This window comes from Mobula hypostoma, chromosome 14 (genome assembly GCF_963921235.1).
Source record: "Mobula hypostoma chromosome 14, sMobHyp1.1, whole genome shotgun sequence".
NCBI classification, from domain to species: domain Eukaryota; kingdom Metazoa; phylum Chordata; class Chondrichthyes; order Myliobatiformes; family Myliobatidae; genus Mobula; species Mobula hypostoma.
The window spans coordinates 43,987,088-44,007,709 of record NC_086110.1 but is presented as its reverse complement, the minus strand read 5'-3'; the positions used below and the strand labels follow the sequence as shown (position 1 = coordinate 44,007,709).

The window sequence follows — 20,622 nt, the reverse complement described above, 5'->3', positions numbered from 1 at the left end:
GAAGGGGGAGGAGCACGAGAAGGGATGGGCAGGTAAGCAGATGAGGTGACAGGGCTAAACAGGAATGGTGAAGGAGGGGAGGGCTGGGGGGCAGTTACTAGAAGTTTGAGAAACTGATGTTTATGCCATCAGTTTGGGGCCTACCCAGATGGTACATGAGGTGTTGCTCCAACCTGAGTGTGGCCTCATGTCGATAGTAGAGGAGGCCATGGATTGACATATCAGAATAACAATGGGAAGTGGAATTAAGATAGGTGGCGACTGGGAGATCCCACTTTTTCTGGCAGATGGAGCATAGGTGCTCGACAAAACAGTCTTCCAATCTACATTTGGTCTCACCGATTATACAGGAGGCCACACCGGGAGAACCAGATACAGTAGATGACCCCAACAGACTCGCTGGTGAAGTGTCGCCTCACCTGGGAGGACAGTTTGGGGCCTTTAATGGTAGTGAGGGAGGAGGTATAGGGGTAGGTGTGGCACTTGTTCCACTTGAAGGACAAGTACCAGGAGTGAGATCGGGGGAGGGGGGGAGGGATGAGTGGTGGAGGGGGGAAGATGTGCTTGGTGGTGAGATCCAGTTTGAGATGGCAGAAGCTATGAAGAGTTGTGCTGGACGCAGAGGCTATTGGGGTGGTAGATGAGGACAAGAGGGACCCTATCCCTGGTATGGCGGTGGGAGGTTGGGATGAGAGCAGACGTGCAGAAAATGGAAGAGATGTGTGTGAGGGAGGCACTGATGGTGGAGGAAGGGAAACTTGTTGTGAAGGAGGAGGAGGATATCTCTTTCATTCTGGAATGAAAACATTCTGAGAACAGATGTGACGGAGATGGAGGAACTGGGAGAAGGGAGTGGCATTTTTACAAGTGACAAGTTGGGAAGAGGAATAGTCCAGGTAACTGGGAGAATCAGTGGTTTATAAGAGATCAGTAGACAGACTGTCTCCAGGCTGGTTTATAAAAGAGATCAGTAGATAGACAGTCTCCAGGGTTGGAGACAGATCAAGAAAGAGAAGGAAGGTGTCAGAAATGGACCAAGTAAATTTGAGGGCAGGGTGGAAGTTGGAGGCGAAGTTGATGAGTTCTATATGGGTGCAGGAAGCAGCGCCAGTGCAGTCACTGATGTGTAGGAAGAGTTGAGGAATGATGCTGGTGTAGGCCTGGAACATAGACTATTCCACATAGCTGATGAGAGGGCAGGCATAGCTAGGCCCCATGGGAGTGGCCATGGTTATACCTTTGGTTTGAAGGAAGTGGCCCCACCTTCTTACTCTGACTTCTCTTCCTTTGCAGTCCTGATGAAGGGTCTCACCCCGAAATGTCGACTGTTTACTCTTTTCCATAGATGCTGCTTGGCCTGCTGAGTTCCTCCAGCATTTTGTGTGTTGCATGGGATTTTCAGCAGCGGTATATTTTCCTATGTTTGAGAGGTGCTGCTGTGCTTTCTGTGTAATGAGTTGTGTGCTGTTCTCAGGGCAGATCCTCTGATGTGTTGACATATGGAATTTAAAGCTACTGACCCAATCCACCTCCAGTCTCCTAATGAGGTCTGACTCATGGAACGCTGGTTTTTTCCTCCTGTAGCTGATAATCAACTGTTTGATTCTGCTGATGTTGAAAGAGAAGTTGTTGTACCACAGCCAAATTTTCAATCTCCCTCCTATGTGCCTATTCGTCACCACTGTTGACTCTGCCAACAGTGAATTTATATGCTGTTGACATGTATTCCGTGCTTTTTTTTTTAAAAAAAGGGGCAATTAGTTCCTTAGTTATAGTTGGAATATTAACTATCTGTAAACAGACATATGATACTTGCTCTGTATGTCTGTGTGTTAAAATCTCATTGGACAGCAAAATCAAATACCGTGCTAGCTTCTCACGCAATCTACCAGGTTCACAAATGATTTGAAAATTACATTTTGTATCCAGGCTTTAGAATCTCAAAAAAAAATGTAGTTAATGTGTGTTCGTTGTAAATCAACCTGAATCACTTTGTATATTTATTTAATGTGTCTAAATGTATTCTGAAGACACTACGGAGAAGATCTAACCAACTCTATGATAAGCAAATGAAATAATGTTCATGGTGGGGAGAATATTGTTTATGACAAGCCATATAATTCTCATTAAATTGCATGATGGATTGGAATGCAATTTAGCACAAAGGAATGTTACAGCACTTGCTCATTTGCATATTGATCTCTTTAGTTGCGTTGCTTAAGCAAAATTTTAAAATGTTATCAGTAGAATAACGTTGGAACTGAGAAAACAGGTTATGGTATATTACTGTGTTCTGGACTTGCACAGTAATATCTGTCAACAAACTTCATTGGTTCAGAGTGTACTGGGGAAAAATTCCTCAAAGGTCCAGAGATCTTTTGTCCAGAGGTGAAAATACAGGTATCCACTGACTAAAGTTCTCTACTGACAAGCAATTAGTTCACTGAACCAGACCAGAATCCTGTTGATCATTGAATGGTCCTCATTTTGCTGATGTGGGACTAAAACATTTATAATGAGTCTAGTTTGATGAACACTGTTTCTTAGAACCTTTGAACTGTCCCCTCCCCCTCACTTCACCTTCCTATCTGTTCTCTCGCTCCACCCAATCTTGCTAGGTCCATTATGTTTCCTTTTGATTTGTATTGATTGATGTATTGCCAACTTCCTCAACAGCCTATGAAATATAAGCTGCAACTGCACTGCATTTCCTGCTCTGAGATCCGTCTCTGCCAGGTGCAAGTAACACCACTTTCTGTAAAGAGAGGCAAAAATTATGGGATCAAGGACAAAGAGCTAACCGTTCATTTTGTGTGAATTTTTAAAAATCTCTTCAACTGTTGCATTTTGTGGAGGAAGAAATGCTCAGCTGGAACCTGATATTTTTAACCGTTTTATTATTGAACTGCCTAGCCTCCTGTGGGACAGAGATTGTGTGCTGTTCAATAGAATCATCTCGTATATCACTCCAGTTCTTTCACTGAGTGGCTTCCCTTCAATAAGAGGAGATCAACCCATCCTCCTTCACTGATGCCTTTTTGTGTATGCCACACTTCATGATTTCCAAGGATCAAGACAATTGAATCAGTGACTGGAAACCAGCTAAAAGCAATGTTTTACCCTGTTGCATTATTGTGAGAGGATTCTTCCAGCAGCTGTGTTAGAATGTCAAGTTTTAAAAATTAACATTAGATGGTTTTTTTTATTTGAATTAGCACATTTCTTTGTTTCACATCAGAAATCTGAATTAATCTCGGTAGGGGTGAAAAGTGTATTGAATAAGAAAACAAAGCAAATGCTAGAAATTTCAAAACTTAAGGCCCTGGGCCTTTAATCAGAACTGAAATATTGACTGTTTATCTTTCTACAGATGCTGCCTGACTGTCTCATTTTCTCTTTTTATGGAAGATACTCATTTTTTAGTGGAACGTAAGCTTTGAGTTCCCTTGTCTACAGTAGCTCATCTTGGAAGCATTATAAAGGCACTGATCAATGGAAGCCCATCACTAGAATTGTAGTTCTTGAAGGGTAGATGTGGAGAGAATGTTCTCTCATGTGGAAGAATCTAAAGCTTGGGGCCGTTCTTCAAAAATCAGTGGTCATCCATTTGAGGCGGAGATGAGAATTTTGTTTTGTCACCCAAGGTTGTGAATCTTGAAACTCCACCCCTCAAAGGGCACTGGAACACTTACTTTTACGACAGTAGATTTTTGATGTGAGGGGATGAAGGTTGGAGGAGCGCCGGAGCTGAGGTTACAAACAGTTTAGTCATTAACTATCGGATGGTAGAGTGGATTTAAATGGCTAAATAACCCCCCTTCTAATCATGTGTTCTTGAATTGGGGAACAGATTGAAGGGTCAAAACCCATATAGAATTCACAGCAAGGCTGGAATTAAAAAATGAAAACTTTTTTATATCTACCTTTTGTAGAAAACAACTGAGAAATGGAATAAAAGTTCATCTAGCCATTAATAGCAGTGCAGAAGATTCAAATGCAAGACAAGGCTGAAGAATTCAACTCTGATATTCAAAAGTAATTTTACTCCTTTTGGAAAGGGACTGTATTGGAACTGGAAAATTCTCCTTAGTTTGACAATGATTCCCTCAACATTTTCTTTCAGCTCCTCCCACTTTCTCCAAACTGATGTAGCCACAGGCACCAGCGTGGGCCCCAGCTATACCTGCCTATTCGTCAGCTATGTGGAACAGGCCATGTTCCAAGCCTTCTCCAGTAATGTTTCCCAAATCTTTCTGCACCGACATTGACAGCTGCATTGCTTCTGCCTTATGTACAGTACCTATACTGAGCTTGTCAATTTCATCAGCTTTGCCTCCCATTTCCACCCTGCCCTTAAATTCTCTCGGTTCATTTCTGACACCTGTCTCCCCTTCCTCGATCTGTGTCTGTCCTGTTTATGGGGGGGAAAAAACCTATTCCCTTTTCTCCATTACTTTATCTCCACCACATCTGTTCCCAGGATGAGGCTTTCTTTTCTTGGACATCGGATATCTTCCTTCAAGGAATAGGTTTTCCCTTCCTACACTATTGATGCTGCCCTGGCCCGCTGCATCTCCATTTTCCTGGATATCCACACTCTCCCCACCTTCCCGCTGCCTTAACAGGGATAGAGTTCCTCTTGTCCATGCCTACCGCCCCACGAGCCTCCCCATTCAACACATTCTCCACAACTTCTGCCATCTTCAACAGGGCACTACCATCAAATGCATCTTTACCTGCCCCCACTGTCTACTTTTTGCAGGGATCGCTCCCTCCGTGATTCCCTTGTCCATTTGTTCCTCCCCACTAGTCTCCCTCCTGTCACTTAACTCTGCAAGTGACTGAAGTGTCAAACCTGCCCATTCACCTCCTGTCTCACCTCCATTCAGGGCCCCAAACAGTCCTTCCAGGTGAGGCAACACTTCACCTGTTAATCTGTTGTCATGTATTCTCTCTGGCGCTCACAATGTGGCTTTCTCTACATTAAGACCCAATGTAGATTGGAGGACCACTTTGTCGAGCTCCATCCACAAAAAGTGGGATTTCCTGGTGGCCAACCACTTTAATTTATATCCATCCCCATTCCAAATCTGATATGTCATTGGCCACTCTTGGGTTGGAGGAGCAACAGCTCATATTGCCTATCAATTTTGTTTGTACAAATAGGAAGAAAAATAGTCATGCAATTTAATCATGAAGCTGCAATTGTTTTTGAAATCCAAAATTTAAAAAAAACGAAAGTGCTAGAAAGTTGACAAATCAGGCAGCAACTGCAGAAAGATTTTTTTTTCAAATTGAAGACTCCTGGGCAGAACTGGAAAAGTGAGAAAATATATTCTTTTGTTTTCCCTCTAATTACCCTGTCTAATCTATAAACATCAGGATCTCCTGGGCAACCTGTAAACCTAATTAAAGATAACCTGCTTCGCTAGCCATGTCTCTCTGCCCTCTTCTTTCAGTCCTGATGTTTTTAACACTTAAGCATCCTTCCACATGTGCTGTCTGATCATGTGATTTGTTGCCCACTTAAACTGAGGAAGGGTCAGAAAAAGATGTCTATTCAGTTGGTACAAATTGTGACTATGTCATCAAGAACCAGTGGAGTGGTCATGTTGTTTGGATGAAAGACCGAACGTCTGCGGAAACAAATCTTCCACTCCCAGCTTAAAGAAGGCAAATGTAAAAGAGGTGGACAACAGAAGAGATTCAAAGATGTCTTAAAGGCCAACATGAAGAAATGTAACATCAACATCAACAATTGGGAAACCAATACCAAGGACGGGAAACTCATCCATCATCCGAGAAGGAACAGCCATCATCCGAGAAGGAACAGCAACTTTCGAAGCCAACAGGTGTGCAGAATTAGAAGAAGAGAAGAAAATGAAAAGAAAGGCAGCAACAACCAAAGCCCGATCAGCCATCTGGAACTACCTGCCCTGAATGCGGAAGAATTTTGAAAGCCAAGATTGGACTCATAAGCTATTTGAGAGCCCATAAGTAGATCAACAGAATGAAGACCATCATCCTCAACCTCGAGGGATAGCCACGACGATGATCCAAATAAAGTTAAATTAAACAATTTAATCTTTAATTTTTCATTGAGAAGTCGTATTGTTAGCCTGCTAGCTAAAAATAGAAGCTGTAGCTATTTAAGGATGTGAACAGGTGTGTTGTGTGTAGTTGTTTTCATTTTATGTTGACATTACGACAGATGTCAGAATCTGGGTCTAGTGTTTCAACGCCAGCCAGCTTTAGCAATAGGTTAAAAGTTGAAAAGGATTCTCTCAATCCAGACCATGCCATCTTCTCATTACTAACATTCAAAGGAACCTGAAGACCATACTCAATGTTTTATGAACAGCTACATCCCCTTCACCATCATACTCCTGAACATCCATGAACCCATAAGCACAAACTCATTATTGTTCTTTTACATGGTTTTTTTTCGTTTCCTTAAAATGTTATTTTTCAACTTTTGCCAAGTTATCTGTGTTGTTCTGAGTCAACGTTTAAAGACTATTAACATGCCCTGAATAATTTTCATAACTTTAGATGCAGTCAATTTAAGCTTATTCTCGAGCCAGTCTATGGTCCACAGCAAGTAATGGAATACTTGGGTCTGCATTATGTGTGTTCCACCTATCCCTGATAAGTGAAGTTGTTTGCCATCAACTTTGAATGTATTATTTACTTAAAGTATGCTTGAAGTATTTGATGTACAAAGAGTTTACTAGTTGCTTCTGGTACCACAGGCAAAACAAAATCTCATCAGTGACATTAATCTAAATTGAAGTGATATTCATCCCTACACATTTGAACTGCAGATCAGAATCAAGTTTATTATAGAAACATAGAAAACCTACAGCACAATACAGGCCGTTTGCCCACAAAGCTGTGCCGAACATGTCCTTACCTTAGAACTACCTAGGCTTATCCATAGTCCTCTATTTTCCTAAGCTCCATGTATCCATCCAGGAGTCTCTTAAAAGACCCTATTGTTTCTGCCGCCTCCACCACCATCGCCAGCAGCCCATTCCACGTACTCACCACTTCAAGCACTTTGAAACTATGCTCTCTCGTGCTAGCCATTTCAGCCCTGGGAAAAAGCCTCTGACTATCCACATGATCAATACCTTTCATTATCTTGTAGACCTCTATCAGGTCACCTCTCATCTTCTGTCGCTTCAAGGAGAAAAGGCCGAGTTCGCTCAACCTATTCTCATAAGGCATGCTCCCCAATCTAGGCAACATCCTTGTAAATCTCCTCTGCACCCTTTCTATGGTTTCCGCGTCCTTCCTGTAGTGAGACGACCAGAACTGAGCACAGTACTCCAAGTGGGGTCTGACCAGGATCCTATAGAGCTGCAGCATTACCTCTTGTCTCTTAAACTCAATCCCACGATTGATGAAGGCCAATGCACTGCATGCCATCTTAACCACAGAGTCAACCTGCGTAGCAGCTTTGAGTGTCTTATGGACTCGGACCCCAAGATCCCTCTGATCCTCCATACTGTCAAGAGTCTTGCCATTAATGCTATATTCTAACATCATATTTGACCTACCAAAATCAACCATCTCACACTTGTCTGGGTTGAACTCCATCTGCCACTTCTCAGCCCAGTTTTGCATCCTATCAATGTCCTGGTGTAACCTTTGACAGCCTTCACACTATCCATGATACCCCCAACCTTTGTTATCAGCAAATTTACTGATCCCTCCACTTCCTCATCCAGGTCATTTATAAAAATAACAAAGAGTAGGGGTCCCAGAACAGATCCCTGAGGCACACCACTGGCCACCAGCCTCCATGCAGAATATGACCTGTCCAAAACCACTCTTTGCCTTCTGTGGGCAAGCCAGTTCTGGATCCACAAAGCAATGTCCCCGTGGATCCCATGCCTGCTTACTTGCTTAATAAGCCGTGCATGGGGTACTTTATCAAATGCCTTGCTACAATCCATATACACTACATCTACTGCTCTTCCTTCATCAACGTGTTTAGTCACATCCTCAAAAAATTGAGACAGGCTCGTAAGGCACAACCTGCCTTTGACAAAGCCATGCTGACTATTCCTAAACATATTACATCTCTCCAAACATTCATAAATCCTGCCTCTCAGGATCTTCTCCATCAACTTGCCAACCACTGAAGTAAGACTCACTGGTCTATAATTTCCTGGGCTATCCCTACTCCCTTTCTTGAATAAGGGAACAACATCTGCAACCCTCCAGTCCTCCGGAACCTCTTCCATCCTCATTGAAGATGCAAAGATCATCGCCAGAGGCTCAGCAATCTCCTCCCTTCCCACAGTAGCCTGGGGTACATCTGTTCCGTTCCTGGTGACTTATCCAACTTGATGGTTTCCAAAAGTTCCAGCACATCCTCTTCGTTAATATCTACATGCTCAAGCTTTTCAATCCACTGCAAGTCATCCCTACGATCGCCAAGATCCTTTTCTGTAGTGAATACTGAAGCAAAGTATTCATTAAGTACCTCTGCCATTTCCTCCAGTTCCATACACACTTTTCCACTGTCACACTTGATTGGTCCTATTCTCTCATATCTTATCCTCTTACTCTTCACATACTTGTAGAATGCCTTGGGGTTTTCCTTAATCCTGTCCGCCAAGCCCTTCTCTTGGCCTTTTCTGGCTCTCCTAATTTCATTCTTGAGCTGCTTCCTGTTAGCCTTATAATCTTCTAGATCTTTATCATTACCTAGTTTTTTAACCTTTCGTAAGCTCTTTTCTTCTTGACTAGATTTACGACAGCCTTTGTATACGACGGTTCCTGTACCATACCTGCCTCATTGGAACATATCTACACAGAACCCCACGCAAATATCCCCTGAACATTTGCCACATTTCCTCCGTACGTTTCCCTGAGAGCATCTGTTTCCAATTTGTGCTTCCAAGTTCCTGCCTGATAGCTTCATATTTCCCTTTACTTCAATTAAATGTTTCCCTAACTTGTCTCTTCCTATCCCTCTCCAATGCTGTGGTAAAGGAGATAGAATTGTGATCACTGTCTCCAAACTGCTCTCCCACTGACACCTGATACCTGAACAGGTTCACTTCCCAATACCAGATTACATACAGCCTCTCCTCTTGTAGGCTTATCTACATACTGTGTTAAGAAACCTTCCTGAACACACCTAACAAACTCCACCCCATCTGAACCCCTCACTCGAAGGAAATGCCAATCAATATTTGGGAAATTAAAATCTCTCACCACAACAAGCCTATTATTATTACTCCTTTCCAGAATCTGTTTCGCTATCTGCTCCTTTATGTCCCTGTTACTATTGGGTGGTGTGTATGTGTATACCTATAGAGTTATTGACCCCTTCCTATTCCTAACTTCCACCCACAGAGACTCTGTAGACAACCCCTTGTGACTTCCTCCTTTTCTGCAGCCGCGACACTATCACTGATCAGAAGTGCCATGCCCCACCTCTTTTGCCTCCCCACCCCCTGTCCTTTCTGAAACATCTAAAGCCTGGCACTTGAAGTAGCCATTCCTGCCCCTGCACCATCCAAGTCTCTGTAATGGCCACAACATCATAGCTCCAAGTGCTGATCCACGCTCTAAGCTCATCCGCTTTATTCATAATACTCCTCACATTAAGACAGACACATCTCAAACTATCGGTCTGAGTGCGTCCCTTCTCTATAACCTGCTTTTCCTCCCTTTCACACTGTCTCCAAGCTTTCTCTATTTGTGAGCCAACCTCCCTTTCCTCCATCACTTCAGTTCGGTTCCCACCCCCCCCCCCCCGCCCCAGCAATTCTAGTTTAAACTTTCCCCAATTATCACCGGCATGTGATGTGAAATTTGTTAACTTTACAGCAGCAATTCAATGCAATACATAATCTAGCAGAGAGGAAAAAAATAAAGATAAAACACAAATAATTAAATCAATTGTGAATATTGAATAGATTTTTAAAAAACATACAAAAACAGAAATGCTGTATATTTTTTAAAGTGAGGTAGTGTGCCTATTGGTTTTTCAGTTATTTTAAATCTTCAGCTATGAATTGCATGCTTATTTGTAAGCAGTAGTAAACTTGAGCTGCCTTAGTTTAGACCCTGCATAGGACAGACACGCAGCAGGATCTCTGTGCAGCTTTTCTGCTTCATCATGACTTGGGTACACAGAGGAATCAGTTTTAAATAAGCAGATGGAATTCCCACTAAAGTCATTGTGACTGTATCCATGTAGTTTTCACCTGACACTAATGTGAGTTATGCATAGTTTTATTGACTCTGTGTTTGTATTTATTGTACATGAGTTGTGTCATAACAACCTCTTGTGCAATGTCAGCAAGACCAAGGAACTGACTGCAGACTTCAGGAGAGGGAAACCAGAGGTCCATGAACCAGTTCTCATCGGAGGTGGAGAGGGTCAGCAACTTTAAATTCCTAGATGTCAGTTTTTGAGAGGTCCTGTCCTGGACCCATCACAATTGCAAAGAAAGCACAACAGCGTCTCTGCTTCCTCATGAGTCTGTGGAGGTTCAGCATATTATCAAAAACCTTGACAAACCTCTATAGATGTGTTGTGGAAAGTGTGCTTACTGGCTGTGCTGGGGCCTGGTATGGGAACACCCAATGCCTTTGAGTGGAAAATCCGACAAAAAGCAGTGGATTTGGCCCGGTACGTCACGGGTAACACCCTGCCAACCATTGAGCACATCTACATGAAACATTGCTGTAGAAAAGCAGCATTCATCATCAAAGGTCCTCACCACCCAGGCGATGTACTTTTCTCACTGCTGCCATCAGGAAGAAGGTACAAGAGCCTCAGGACTCTCACCACCAGGTTCAAGAACAGTTACTACTGCTGTGACGAAAAACCAAGTTATCAGAAGATTGATGCTGATGAGAGAGATAAGAGACAAAGAGAGAAGCATTCAAAATGTTAATGAGAGAGAAGAGAGATTAACGAAAAGAGACACAGTTCCAAGTATTGACAGACCGGTTGCTTTGAACCTGAACTGTTTGAAGTTTGATGGACAGGCGATACCCCAGCAGGGGGATAAAAGGAACAGGTTCGCTAAGGCAAGACACATCACGAGATAACGAGACCCTGGAAGTGCGGTGTGTCCCCACAAGTTGGTGCGAGTTTGGAGGTCTGGTCGCGGGACCGACCATAGACGCACAGGGTGAAAAGGTACGATCGGCAGGAACCTGGTGTGTGTGTCCGCCCTTGCCTGGCTGCCGGGTTCACCGTGGAAGAACGATCATATCCAGAACAGAGGGGTCACAGTCAGTGACCTCAGAAGACATTAAAAGGGCTCGCCCGAAAGCTAACTGCGAGGAACATCAAAGGTCTGTTTGAATCAGAAATTGCATATTCGCTTGCTCTCTCTCCAACGGCACAACAGCGATGGCTGCGAACTGAACTCTGTGGCACTTGAGACTGATCATTTTACCCCTAGACTGCAATAGAGCTTGATTGATTCTTATTATCCTAGTTCTGTGTACATGTGTGTTTTATCATTGCTAACCTGTTGCATTTATATCCTTACGATTAGAGTACTGTGTTACTTATTTCTTTAATAAAACTTTCTTAGTTCCAGTAATCCAGACTCCAACTAAGTGGTCCATTTCTGCTGGTTTGGCAACCCAGTTACAGGGTACGTAACACTGCTCAACCATCAGGCTCTTGAACAAAAGAGAATAATTTCACTCGTCTGTTGAGATGTTCCCACAACCAGTGATCTCAATTTAAGGATTCTTTATCTTGTTACTTCATGCTCCCATTATTTATATTTGCATTTACAGTTTGTCTTCTGTGCTCTTGCTCTTTAATTGATCCTGTTTACAGTTACTGTTCCAAAGGTTTGCTGAGTATGCCCATGGGAAAATGAATCTCAGGGTTGTATGTGGTGACATGTTTGTGCTCTGATAGTAAATTTTACTTTGACTTTGTAAATGACTTTCTTGTGCTGAAAGAGGGAGCTTTCACTTTAAAATTTAACAGTGGACAATGGAATAAACTTTTTTCATACTTCTTAAACATCTAAGATTCTAACGGGTATTTGAAAGGGTGGATGCTGAAGAGTTTTCCCTGATGTGGAAATTGAGAATTAAGAATCATTGTTCAGGAAAAGGGAGTTATCTTATTACAGTTTGAGATGAGAAGGAATTAATTTGCTTGAGGTCATGAATCCTTGGAATGCTCTACCTAGAAAACTATGTAGGATGAACTTGGAGAGGAAACAGTTTGGCATTCGAAGGGAATAAACAAAACCAGACAGCAAGGTGGATCTGAGGCCAGGATTAGCTCGGCCATGATTCTTTTCTGTGGTGGAACAGACTGGTGGTGTTCGGCAGCTCTCACAACATCTTTTTCCTGTAATTGGGACGCTACAAGGGGAAATGAATGAAAGGCTTTAAAGTATTAATGACAATGTAGAAAATGCTGGTCCGAATGGATGATGAACCTGTGTATCCTCCCTCACTTAATTTTTTATTGCTCATTTTGCACTCCTTAATTTAATTATATTATATGTAATTTATAGTTCTATGTATTGCACTGTACTGCTGCTGCAAAACAACAAATTCCACTACATATGCCAGTGGTATTAAACCTGATTCTGATTTGTCAAAAAAGAAACAGAACTATTACCAGCCACTGTACTAGAAGAAATTTTCATAACTTTGAAATGACAATGTAATAAAATATAAACTTGAAAAATAGCACAATCAAATTTCTGACTATAAATCTTGTAAATGGTATGTAAATATTAGCAGAGATAAAAAATGTCTCTTACAGATCATGAACTGAGAAACTCCCATTTTATGGCAACATCGACTTATGTTTATATAGTCTGTTTAACCTAATGAAATGTTGTAAGGCTCTTTAAAGTGTTACATACCCCGTAACTGGGTTGCCAAACCAGCAGAAATGGATCACTCAGTTAGAGTCTGGATTACTAGAACTAAGAAAGTTTTATTAAAGAAACAAGCAACACAGTACTCTAATCAAAAGGATAATGAATGCAACAGTTCAGCAATGATAAACATACATGTACACAGGATTAAGATAACAGGATCAATCAAGCTCCATCGTTGTCTAGGGGTAAATGACCAGTTTCAAAGTGACGCAAAGTTCAGTTCAGTTCGCAGTAATCGCTGCCGTGGCGATGGACAGTGGGGGGAAGGAGAGAGAGCAAAACGAATGAATATTCAAACGGCTTCCACACAGGCCTTTGCAGTCAGCTTTCGGGCGAGTCCTTTGTGATGTCATCTGAGGTCACCGACCGTGACCCCCTCTGTTTCCAGATACGGTCGTTTCTCTGCGGTGAACCTGGCACCCAGGCAAGGGTCGACACACACCAGGTTCCCGCCGATCGTGCCTTTCCACCCTGAGCGTCTATGGCTTGATCCCGTGATCAGCCGTCCAAAAACTTCCCACCGACTTGTGAGAGACGCTTCCAGGGTCTCATTACCTCGGGTGTCGTGTGTGTCCTGCCTTAGCGAACCTGTCCTGTTTTATCCCCCTGCTGGGGTATCGCTTGTCCATCACTTCAAACAGTTCAGGGTTCAAAGGGGGAGCCGATCTTGACAGCTCTCCTTCCTTCATTAACATCTCCAAATGCTGCTCCATTGTTTTCCTTATCTCCCCTCTCCCCTCTCCCCTCTCCCCTCTCCCCTCTCCCCTCTCCCCTCTCCCCTCTCCCCTCTCCCCTCCCTCTCCCCTCTCCCCTCTCCCCTCTCCCCTCTCCCTCTCCCCCTCTCCCCTCTCCCCTCTCCCCTCTCCCCCTCTCCCCTCTCCCCTCTCCCCTCTCCCCTCTCCCCTCTCCCCTCTCTCTCCCCTCTCCCCCCTCTCCCCCTCTCCCCTCTCCCCTCTCCCCTCTCCCCTCTCCCCTCTCCCCTCTCCCCTCTCCCCCTCTCCCCTCTCCCCTCTCCCCTCTCCCCTCTCCCCTCTCCCCTCTCCCCTCTCTCCCTCTCCCTCTCCTCCCCTCTCCCCTCTCCCCTCTCTCCCTCTCCCCTCTCCCCTCTCCCCTCTCCCCTCTCCCCTCTCCCCTCGACTTGGCAGACCAACTGGTGCCAGCCCAGGCCAGCTAACATCTTAATTTATGTGTAGTCTTGTCACAAAAGGAATACAATTTTTAAAACTGCTTTTAAAATTTAAGAATCTAATCCTACTGTTGCAATTTTATTTTTGGAGTGAGTGAGTAAAGTTCTTGTGAACTCCAATTCCTTGATTTCTTTTCACAATTTTCTTTTCTCCCTTGTTTTCCCAGATGGTGCAGTCCCTTGGATTTGCTATTTACCGAGCTCTGGATTGGGGTTTGGATGAGAATGAAGAGCGGGAGTTGAGCCAACAACTGGAACAGCTTATTGACCAGATGGCCAACAATGACTCTGAAGGCAGCAATGGCACAGCTGACGAAGGGTACAGCGGGCAGGATGAGGAGGAGGAGAGTGACGGCTCACCACGTTCTGTCAGTACTTTTGAACAAGTTATGAAGGCATGCACTAAACATTTGTTGGACCAAAGTGAGGCAGATGCACATTTTCAAGCTGTCTGCAAGGCTTTATTTGTGGAAACATTGGAATTACAAACATTCCTAGTGAAAATTAAGGAAGCTAAAGAGGTAAGATTAGTTTTTTAGTTGAGTATGGTGGATATTTCAGTAGTTCTTGGGATGCAAGAGTACTTCACCTGCAAACAATTTGTTTCAGTATAATGCTATCACACTTTGCGTTTGGGCTTGGGAGGAATACTCTTGGACACAAAGGATCAGTGTTATTTCCCCAAGTTCTGCAAGAGTTCAAATATCTTGCCTGTACTTGTTATTAGGATTCCTGTTATTGATCATTAGAAAAGCAGAGAAGGTTATTATGTTAATGTACATACTGCGCAGCTCCTGCAAAGAAAGGTCAACCACTGGTCACCCCTTTTAAAAATAATTAAATAGGTAACAGAGGTTTATGATTTGTTTTCAGTTCTGTTCATCTGTTAAATGCCAAGTTGCACAATAATTTGGAGGGCTCTCTTGACTGCTTGGGAGCTGAAATTGTGTTAGGAACGTGATAGTTTGTTGATGAGCCTTCGAGCAATGCTTAAGGTGGTGTGTCGGAACAGGTTTGAACGTTCTTTTCAGAGACCTGATGGTTTTTGTTCTGCCTTTTGAGGGTTAATGGAGAATGACATTGAAGCTGCTCAGGTCACGCTTTTCAAAAAATTAATTGTTCGCCGGATGTGAACGTTTGTTTTCAAGGCCAGTATTTGTCATCTGTGCCTAATTGCTTCCAGAATGAGGAAACCAGTTGGTAGTCAACCACCATTTAATGCATCTCGATTGCACATTAGGTGGAGTGAATGACCTGCCTGAGGTTTCTAACCACTTCTTTGTAATTTGTGTGATTATTCATCCAGAGACTAGTGCAGTAACAGATTTTATTTCCTTGAATTTAATTTCCCCCAGCTGTTTGGGATTAAATGGTGGCTGCTGGTCCCGTAACTAAATATGCAGCACCATTTCCAAATGGTTCCTTCTTGAATTCAAGCCCGTGTAGGGTCCAAAGATGATGTACTTGTAATAGACGTTGATCTTACCTGCCCCTTCTCCAAACTTTACACCACCTCTATTTCCTGTATCCAGTTAGTACACCATTCTGGACATCACAAGGAATAGCGATTCAAGGTGTGTATGTCTGCCACTCCTTGCTATGGTATGTAGCTAATTCAGTGCTTCAAGCAGTTTGGCTACCCATATGCCATCATCAATGCAGCAAACACCTAAAATCTTTTAGAGACATGAAATGCTTGGGGACTATCAAAAAAAAATGCCAGTAGGATGTAATTGTGGAAAAACTTGCATTTGATTTGCTGTTCAAAATACACATTACACACAATTCCCAGCAGATATTTGGTCATACCTGTATTCACGCCTACCAGATGAAAGGAAACCTTTCAAACCAGAACTCTAGAAACAAAATAGGACACCTCTTGTGTAAACACCATAAAAATGTTAATAGTTTTCAACTGGTGTGCTTATAACACATTAGTAATCATAATTTAAGGCTTGGCTATTTCATTGTGGTGATATTACTGCAGTTATCTAGTCAACATTGGCACCATTGGTGGACCCATTACAATAGTACATAGCACACCCAGAAAATCCAAGTTGACTAGTGCATTCTTTCCATACGAATAGTATTAATCGGATCACATATCCACCTCAGTGTTTACTGTTTTGCAATGCAAAAGCTGCTAGTATTTCAGTCTGTAAAGTAGTGTTCTATAGGCCAGGCTGAACAACGCTGAGTTCATCCACCTTGAATTTCCACATTCAGACTTAAAAATAGTTTCACTCCCTCAGCTTTAGCCTCCCATGAAAGCATCTTTATATTTCTTTAATATAATGCGAGAGATGTTAGCTACCTTGCTCATACGTAAGTGCTTTTCAGTACATGGTGGAGAGCCATTGCCTGGGCATGTCAGTCTGTGTAAAGAAGGCATTACCATAGAGAGAAATCTCAGGTTTGTAACCCAACAACAAAATGCTTTTCTACTCGGGATGGTAGTAACTGGGAATGGAATTACGGGTGATATTAAAGACTTTTACCCTGATTTTTTTTTTCACCAGTGATAAATGGGAGATACCAAAGAAGGATTGTAGCTTGTCGTAGTGCATTTTGTAGTGACACTTCATGCAACAGCTATGTGCTGATCATGGAGGGAGTGAGTAATTAAAATGGTGATTATGAAACCAATGCCCCAAATTTGCTTCCGTCTTGTTGGAGGCCTGCTGCTGAATTTTGAAATGTAGTTAGAAATTCCGTGGAGAGATGGAGATAGGTCACTACTTCTACCAGTCTTCTGTCCTTTTACCTTTTTTTTGCTACTTGTCACTTTGACTATTGCCCATGCTCTTTTTGCAGGGGTTCCCAACCTGGGTCCACAGACCCTCGTTTAATGGTAAGGCTACTTGGCACTCAAAAGTTTGCGATCCCCTGCTCTACCGCATGTGAGGACAAAACGCCGTCAGTTGAGCACTTGTAACTAAACACTATACTATGCAGTCATTTAATTATCATCCCCTTTTTTTAAAATCTACTGATATGGTGTTTGAAGAAGCACCTCTAATTGGTTGAGGCCTAGCAAGCTTGTCCCAGGGAACCCCTGAAACTGACATGATTGACCTCCAGTGATCAGTCATCTGCCTTTATCCAGTAGAGTTCACTGCTCTTTATATCCAATAATCAGATATTATCACGGGCAATCACTTTCACCTCCCTTCAGTTTATTGCTGCTGTTTACACAAGAGCTCTAAAGGAATCGTGAAGCCAAGCCCTTTGAAACCTAAGCTGAACATTCATGAGCAGATTATCACTGTTTAATAGCACTAATTGATAAACTGATTATCCCAAGTGAATTTGTCCTTTTTTTAAAAAAATAGGCAAGTTTCCAAATTGCCAAATGTACATGGGGTGATTGATAAGTTCATGGCCTAAGGTAGAAGGAGTCAATTTTAGAAAACCTAGCACATTTATTTTTCAACATAGTCCCCTCCTACATTTACACATTTATTCCGGCGGTCATGGAGCATACGGATCCTTTCTTTGTAGAAGAGGTCCACAGCAGGGGTGATTGATAAGTTCGTGACCTAAGGTAGAAGGAAATCAGTTATTAACTTCAAATTTTCTGCATTATCACTCAGAGTTGAGCTGCACGTGCATGTAACAAGAGCATCTTGGACCTCCAGGTGGTCCACAGCAGGGGTGATTGATAAGTTTGTGGCCTACAGTAGAAGGAGATGAGTTATACAGCTCTCATTACATGCAAGTGCAGTTCAACTCTGAGTGAAAATGCAGAAAGTTTGAAGTAATAACTCATCTAAGAACTTATCAATCACCCCTGCTGTGGACCACTTCTGGAGGTCCAAGATGCTGACTTCTACAAAGAAGGGATCCGTATGCTCCACGACCGCTGGACTAAGTGTGTAAATGTAGGAAAAATAAATGTGCTAGGTTTTCTAAAACTGACTCCTTCCACCTTAGGCCACAAACTTATCAATCACCCCTCGGATGCTGTTATAGGTGAACTGAAGTAGTTTGATCAATGACGCAGCCATTTCTGACCATAAGCATTCAGCAGTACAGTCAGCATCATAATGAGCACCATAATCTTTGCTGTTTAATAGCCTTGGTATTCTTTTAGTGTGAAGGTAACTCATTGTAGGAAACAGGCTTCTGTGAAGATGGGAGCTTGGGAGGGGGCTGTGATGCAAGATTCGTTTGGCAGTTGTAGCTGAAATGCTTGAAATGTTGTATCTTTGTCGTTTACGTGTGAGCTAGGCCCCAATGTTGCTGTGAACAGGAACATTCATGAAGTTTCATCTTCTACTACTCCCCATTTCTCTCTCTTTTCCCCCCCCCCCGCCACTGTGATTGCTGTGTCACTGTCTTTAGGGCTTGTCCCATTGAAGGAAAAGAACATTGGGTGTGGATGATGTTCAAAGTCTGAAATGTTGACGGAAAGACATCCACAAGAACAGCTGTCTACGTGGTGAACAGATCAATGTTAATTCCTCATTGCACAACAATTTTAGACTGAGTAGTCTTTTTGGAGAGCGTCTGAAGGTCCAACCACGTTGGCATGGATCTGGAATCTCAGTGGGCTGTTTAGTAAGGGGCGTTAATGAATCAAGTGAATTTTTACAAGAAATAAGTTTTATCACCAAAAGAGAAGTGCCTTTATCTTACAACTATTTATAGAATACTATAGTGATCTTGTATTCAATTGTAGGTTATTTTTATTACCTGAACATTAATTCTCAGCTGCTGTGGTCAGTATGATCGTCAGGTTAGTTCAAACAGTTAAGTTACTTGTTCAATAAAATCACTATAAATACTACATGCCAATTCTGACAGCTGGCTTTGTGGGTCACACTCTTAGTCTCAATTTCTGTGGCTAGTTCAAGTCACTCCTCTAAGCACCATTTAATAAATGAAAGAGAAGTGATGTGATGAATACGGACAGCCTAATTTGAATAGATGACATAAATAGATTTTGCAAATTGATAATGTTGAAGAAAAAATCTCCTGGTGTTAATATGCCATGTGTCCTGGGACCAGCACGAAAGTGTCTTCACAATGAAGGCACTACAGCGCCTTACTTACAAGTTTGCATAGATTCAGCATGTCACCGAAATCTTGACAAATTTCTATAATTGTACAGTGGAAGCTATGCTAGCTGATTGCTTCACGGCCTAGTATGGAAACACCATAGTCCAGAAACAGAAGACTACCGACGGTGGTTGATACAGCCCAGTCCATCGCAGGCAAAGCCCTCCCTACCATTGAGTACATCTACATAGAGTTCTGCGGCAAGAAAGCAGCATCCATTGTCAAAGCTCCCCACCATCTAAGCCATGCCCTCTTCCCGCTTGGAGCAGGAGGTACAGAAGCCTTGCCAGTCCACACCACCAGGTTCAGGAATAGTTGTAGGAGTAATGTGTGCCAGCAGTCCAATAGCAATTGATTTGTCGGAGTGCATCCCCCAGGAACAGTCCACAGAGCGTGAAGTCTGTTGTTGGGCAACTACACAGATGATCTCTGTATCACCAACCTAAAATCCAGGAGATGAATGACCGTCTCATTATGTCCCATGGCCACTTACAACATGGTAAATTATCAGGGGCACTTCAAGGTTGAAAAATGGATGGGAGAAACAACAGGAGAATATTTAAGGAAACCAACTTTTCAGTAATCGGAGCAAGGAAGTTTTAGAGAAAGTTATGGCAATGAGTTCCAGAGCATTGTGAGGAAGTGGTGGTAAGCTCTACAAACTTTCTGGATACCTTCAAACAAATGAAAGATACTAATTTCTTGGGTTTCCAAACTTGTTTGTTCCAATGAAGTGTTGCTGTTGCTCTTAACTACTTTTGCAATAGCAGCAGTTGAATAAGAATGTTTGGAACCCAGCTTGTTAAATTTTTAAGTGGACTTACTCTATCTAATCAATTGTTCCTCCTGGAGATTTCCTCTCAGTGATATTTGAATTTCAATGAGGAGCAATGTAAAGGCATTAGAAAAATAATTGTAAATTATTGGCAATCCAATTTTCCTTATCTCCATGTCATTACCCATAAAACCAATGGCTTGATAGGGATGTCTAATATTTCTACATGGTTGCTGTATTTAAATTATTAGCAGCATTAGAGCAAACTGCAACTCTTATGATTCTATAACCACCAGACGCAAAATTGACAACAGATCATTTATGTTAATAACTCTAAATAAGACTTGCAAAATAAATATACATAGAGTAAATGTAAAGAGATAAAATTATTCTGCTAAGGAAGTTAAACAACACTGTGTAAACTGTATTCTGTGTTAATTACGTTCTTTTCATCCAGCCCATCGAGCTCATGCATGTTGCCTGTAAATTAAAGCCACAGTAGTCGGGAGTTGTGGGTTTTGCAATATCACTTGTGGTAAAAGTAGAGGTTTCTTTCATTAATTTATTTTGGGGATCTGGACATCACTGACAAGCCAGCTTTTATTGTCCATCCTTCATTTCTCTTGAAGATGCCGATGAGTCTGCTGCACTCCTTTTAGTGAAGGTATTAATCGTACGTTTGTGTATGGAGTTCAGGT

At 42.4% G+C, this 20,622-nt stretch overlaps 1 protein-coding gene across 3 annotated transcripts in view; it reads left to right on the top strand.

The window, feature by feature from the left end:
• spire2 (spire-type actin nucleation factor 2) overlaps positions 1 to 20,622 on the top strand; it is a 104,068-nt gene that overhangs the window by 30,050 nt on the left and 53,396 nt on the right. For all 3 annotated transcript variants that reach the window (XM_063067031.1, XM_063067030.1, XM_063067029.1), the window contains exon 4: positions 14,256 to 14,609. In XM_063067031.1, coding sequence (XP_062923101.1) covers positions 14,256 to 14,609 — 354 coding nt within the window. The remainder of the gene's footprint in view (positions 1 to 14,255; positions 14,610 to 20,622) is intronic.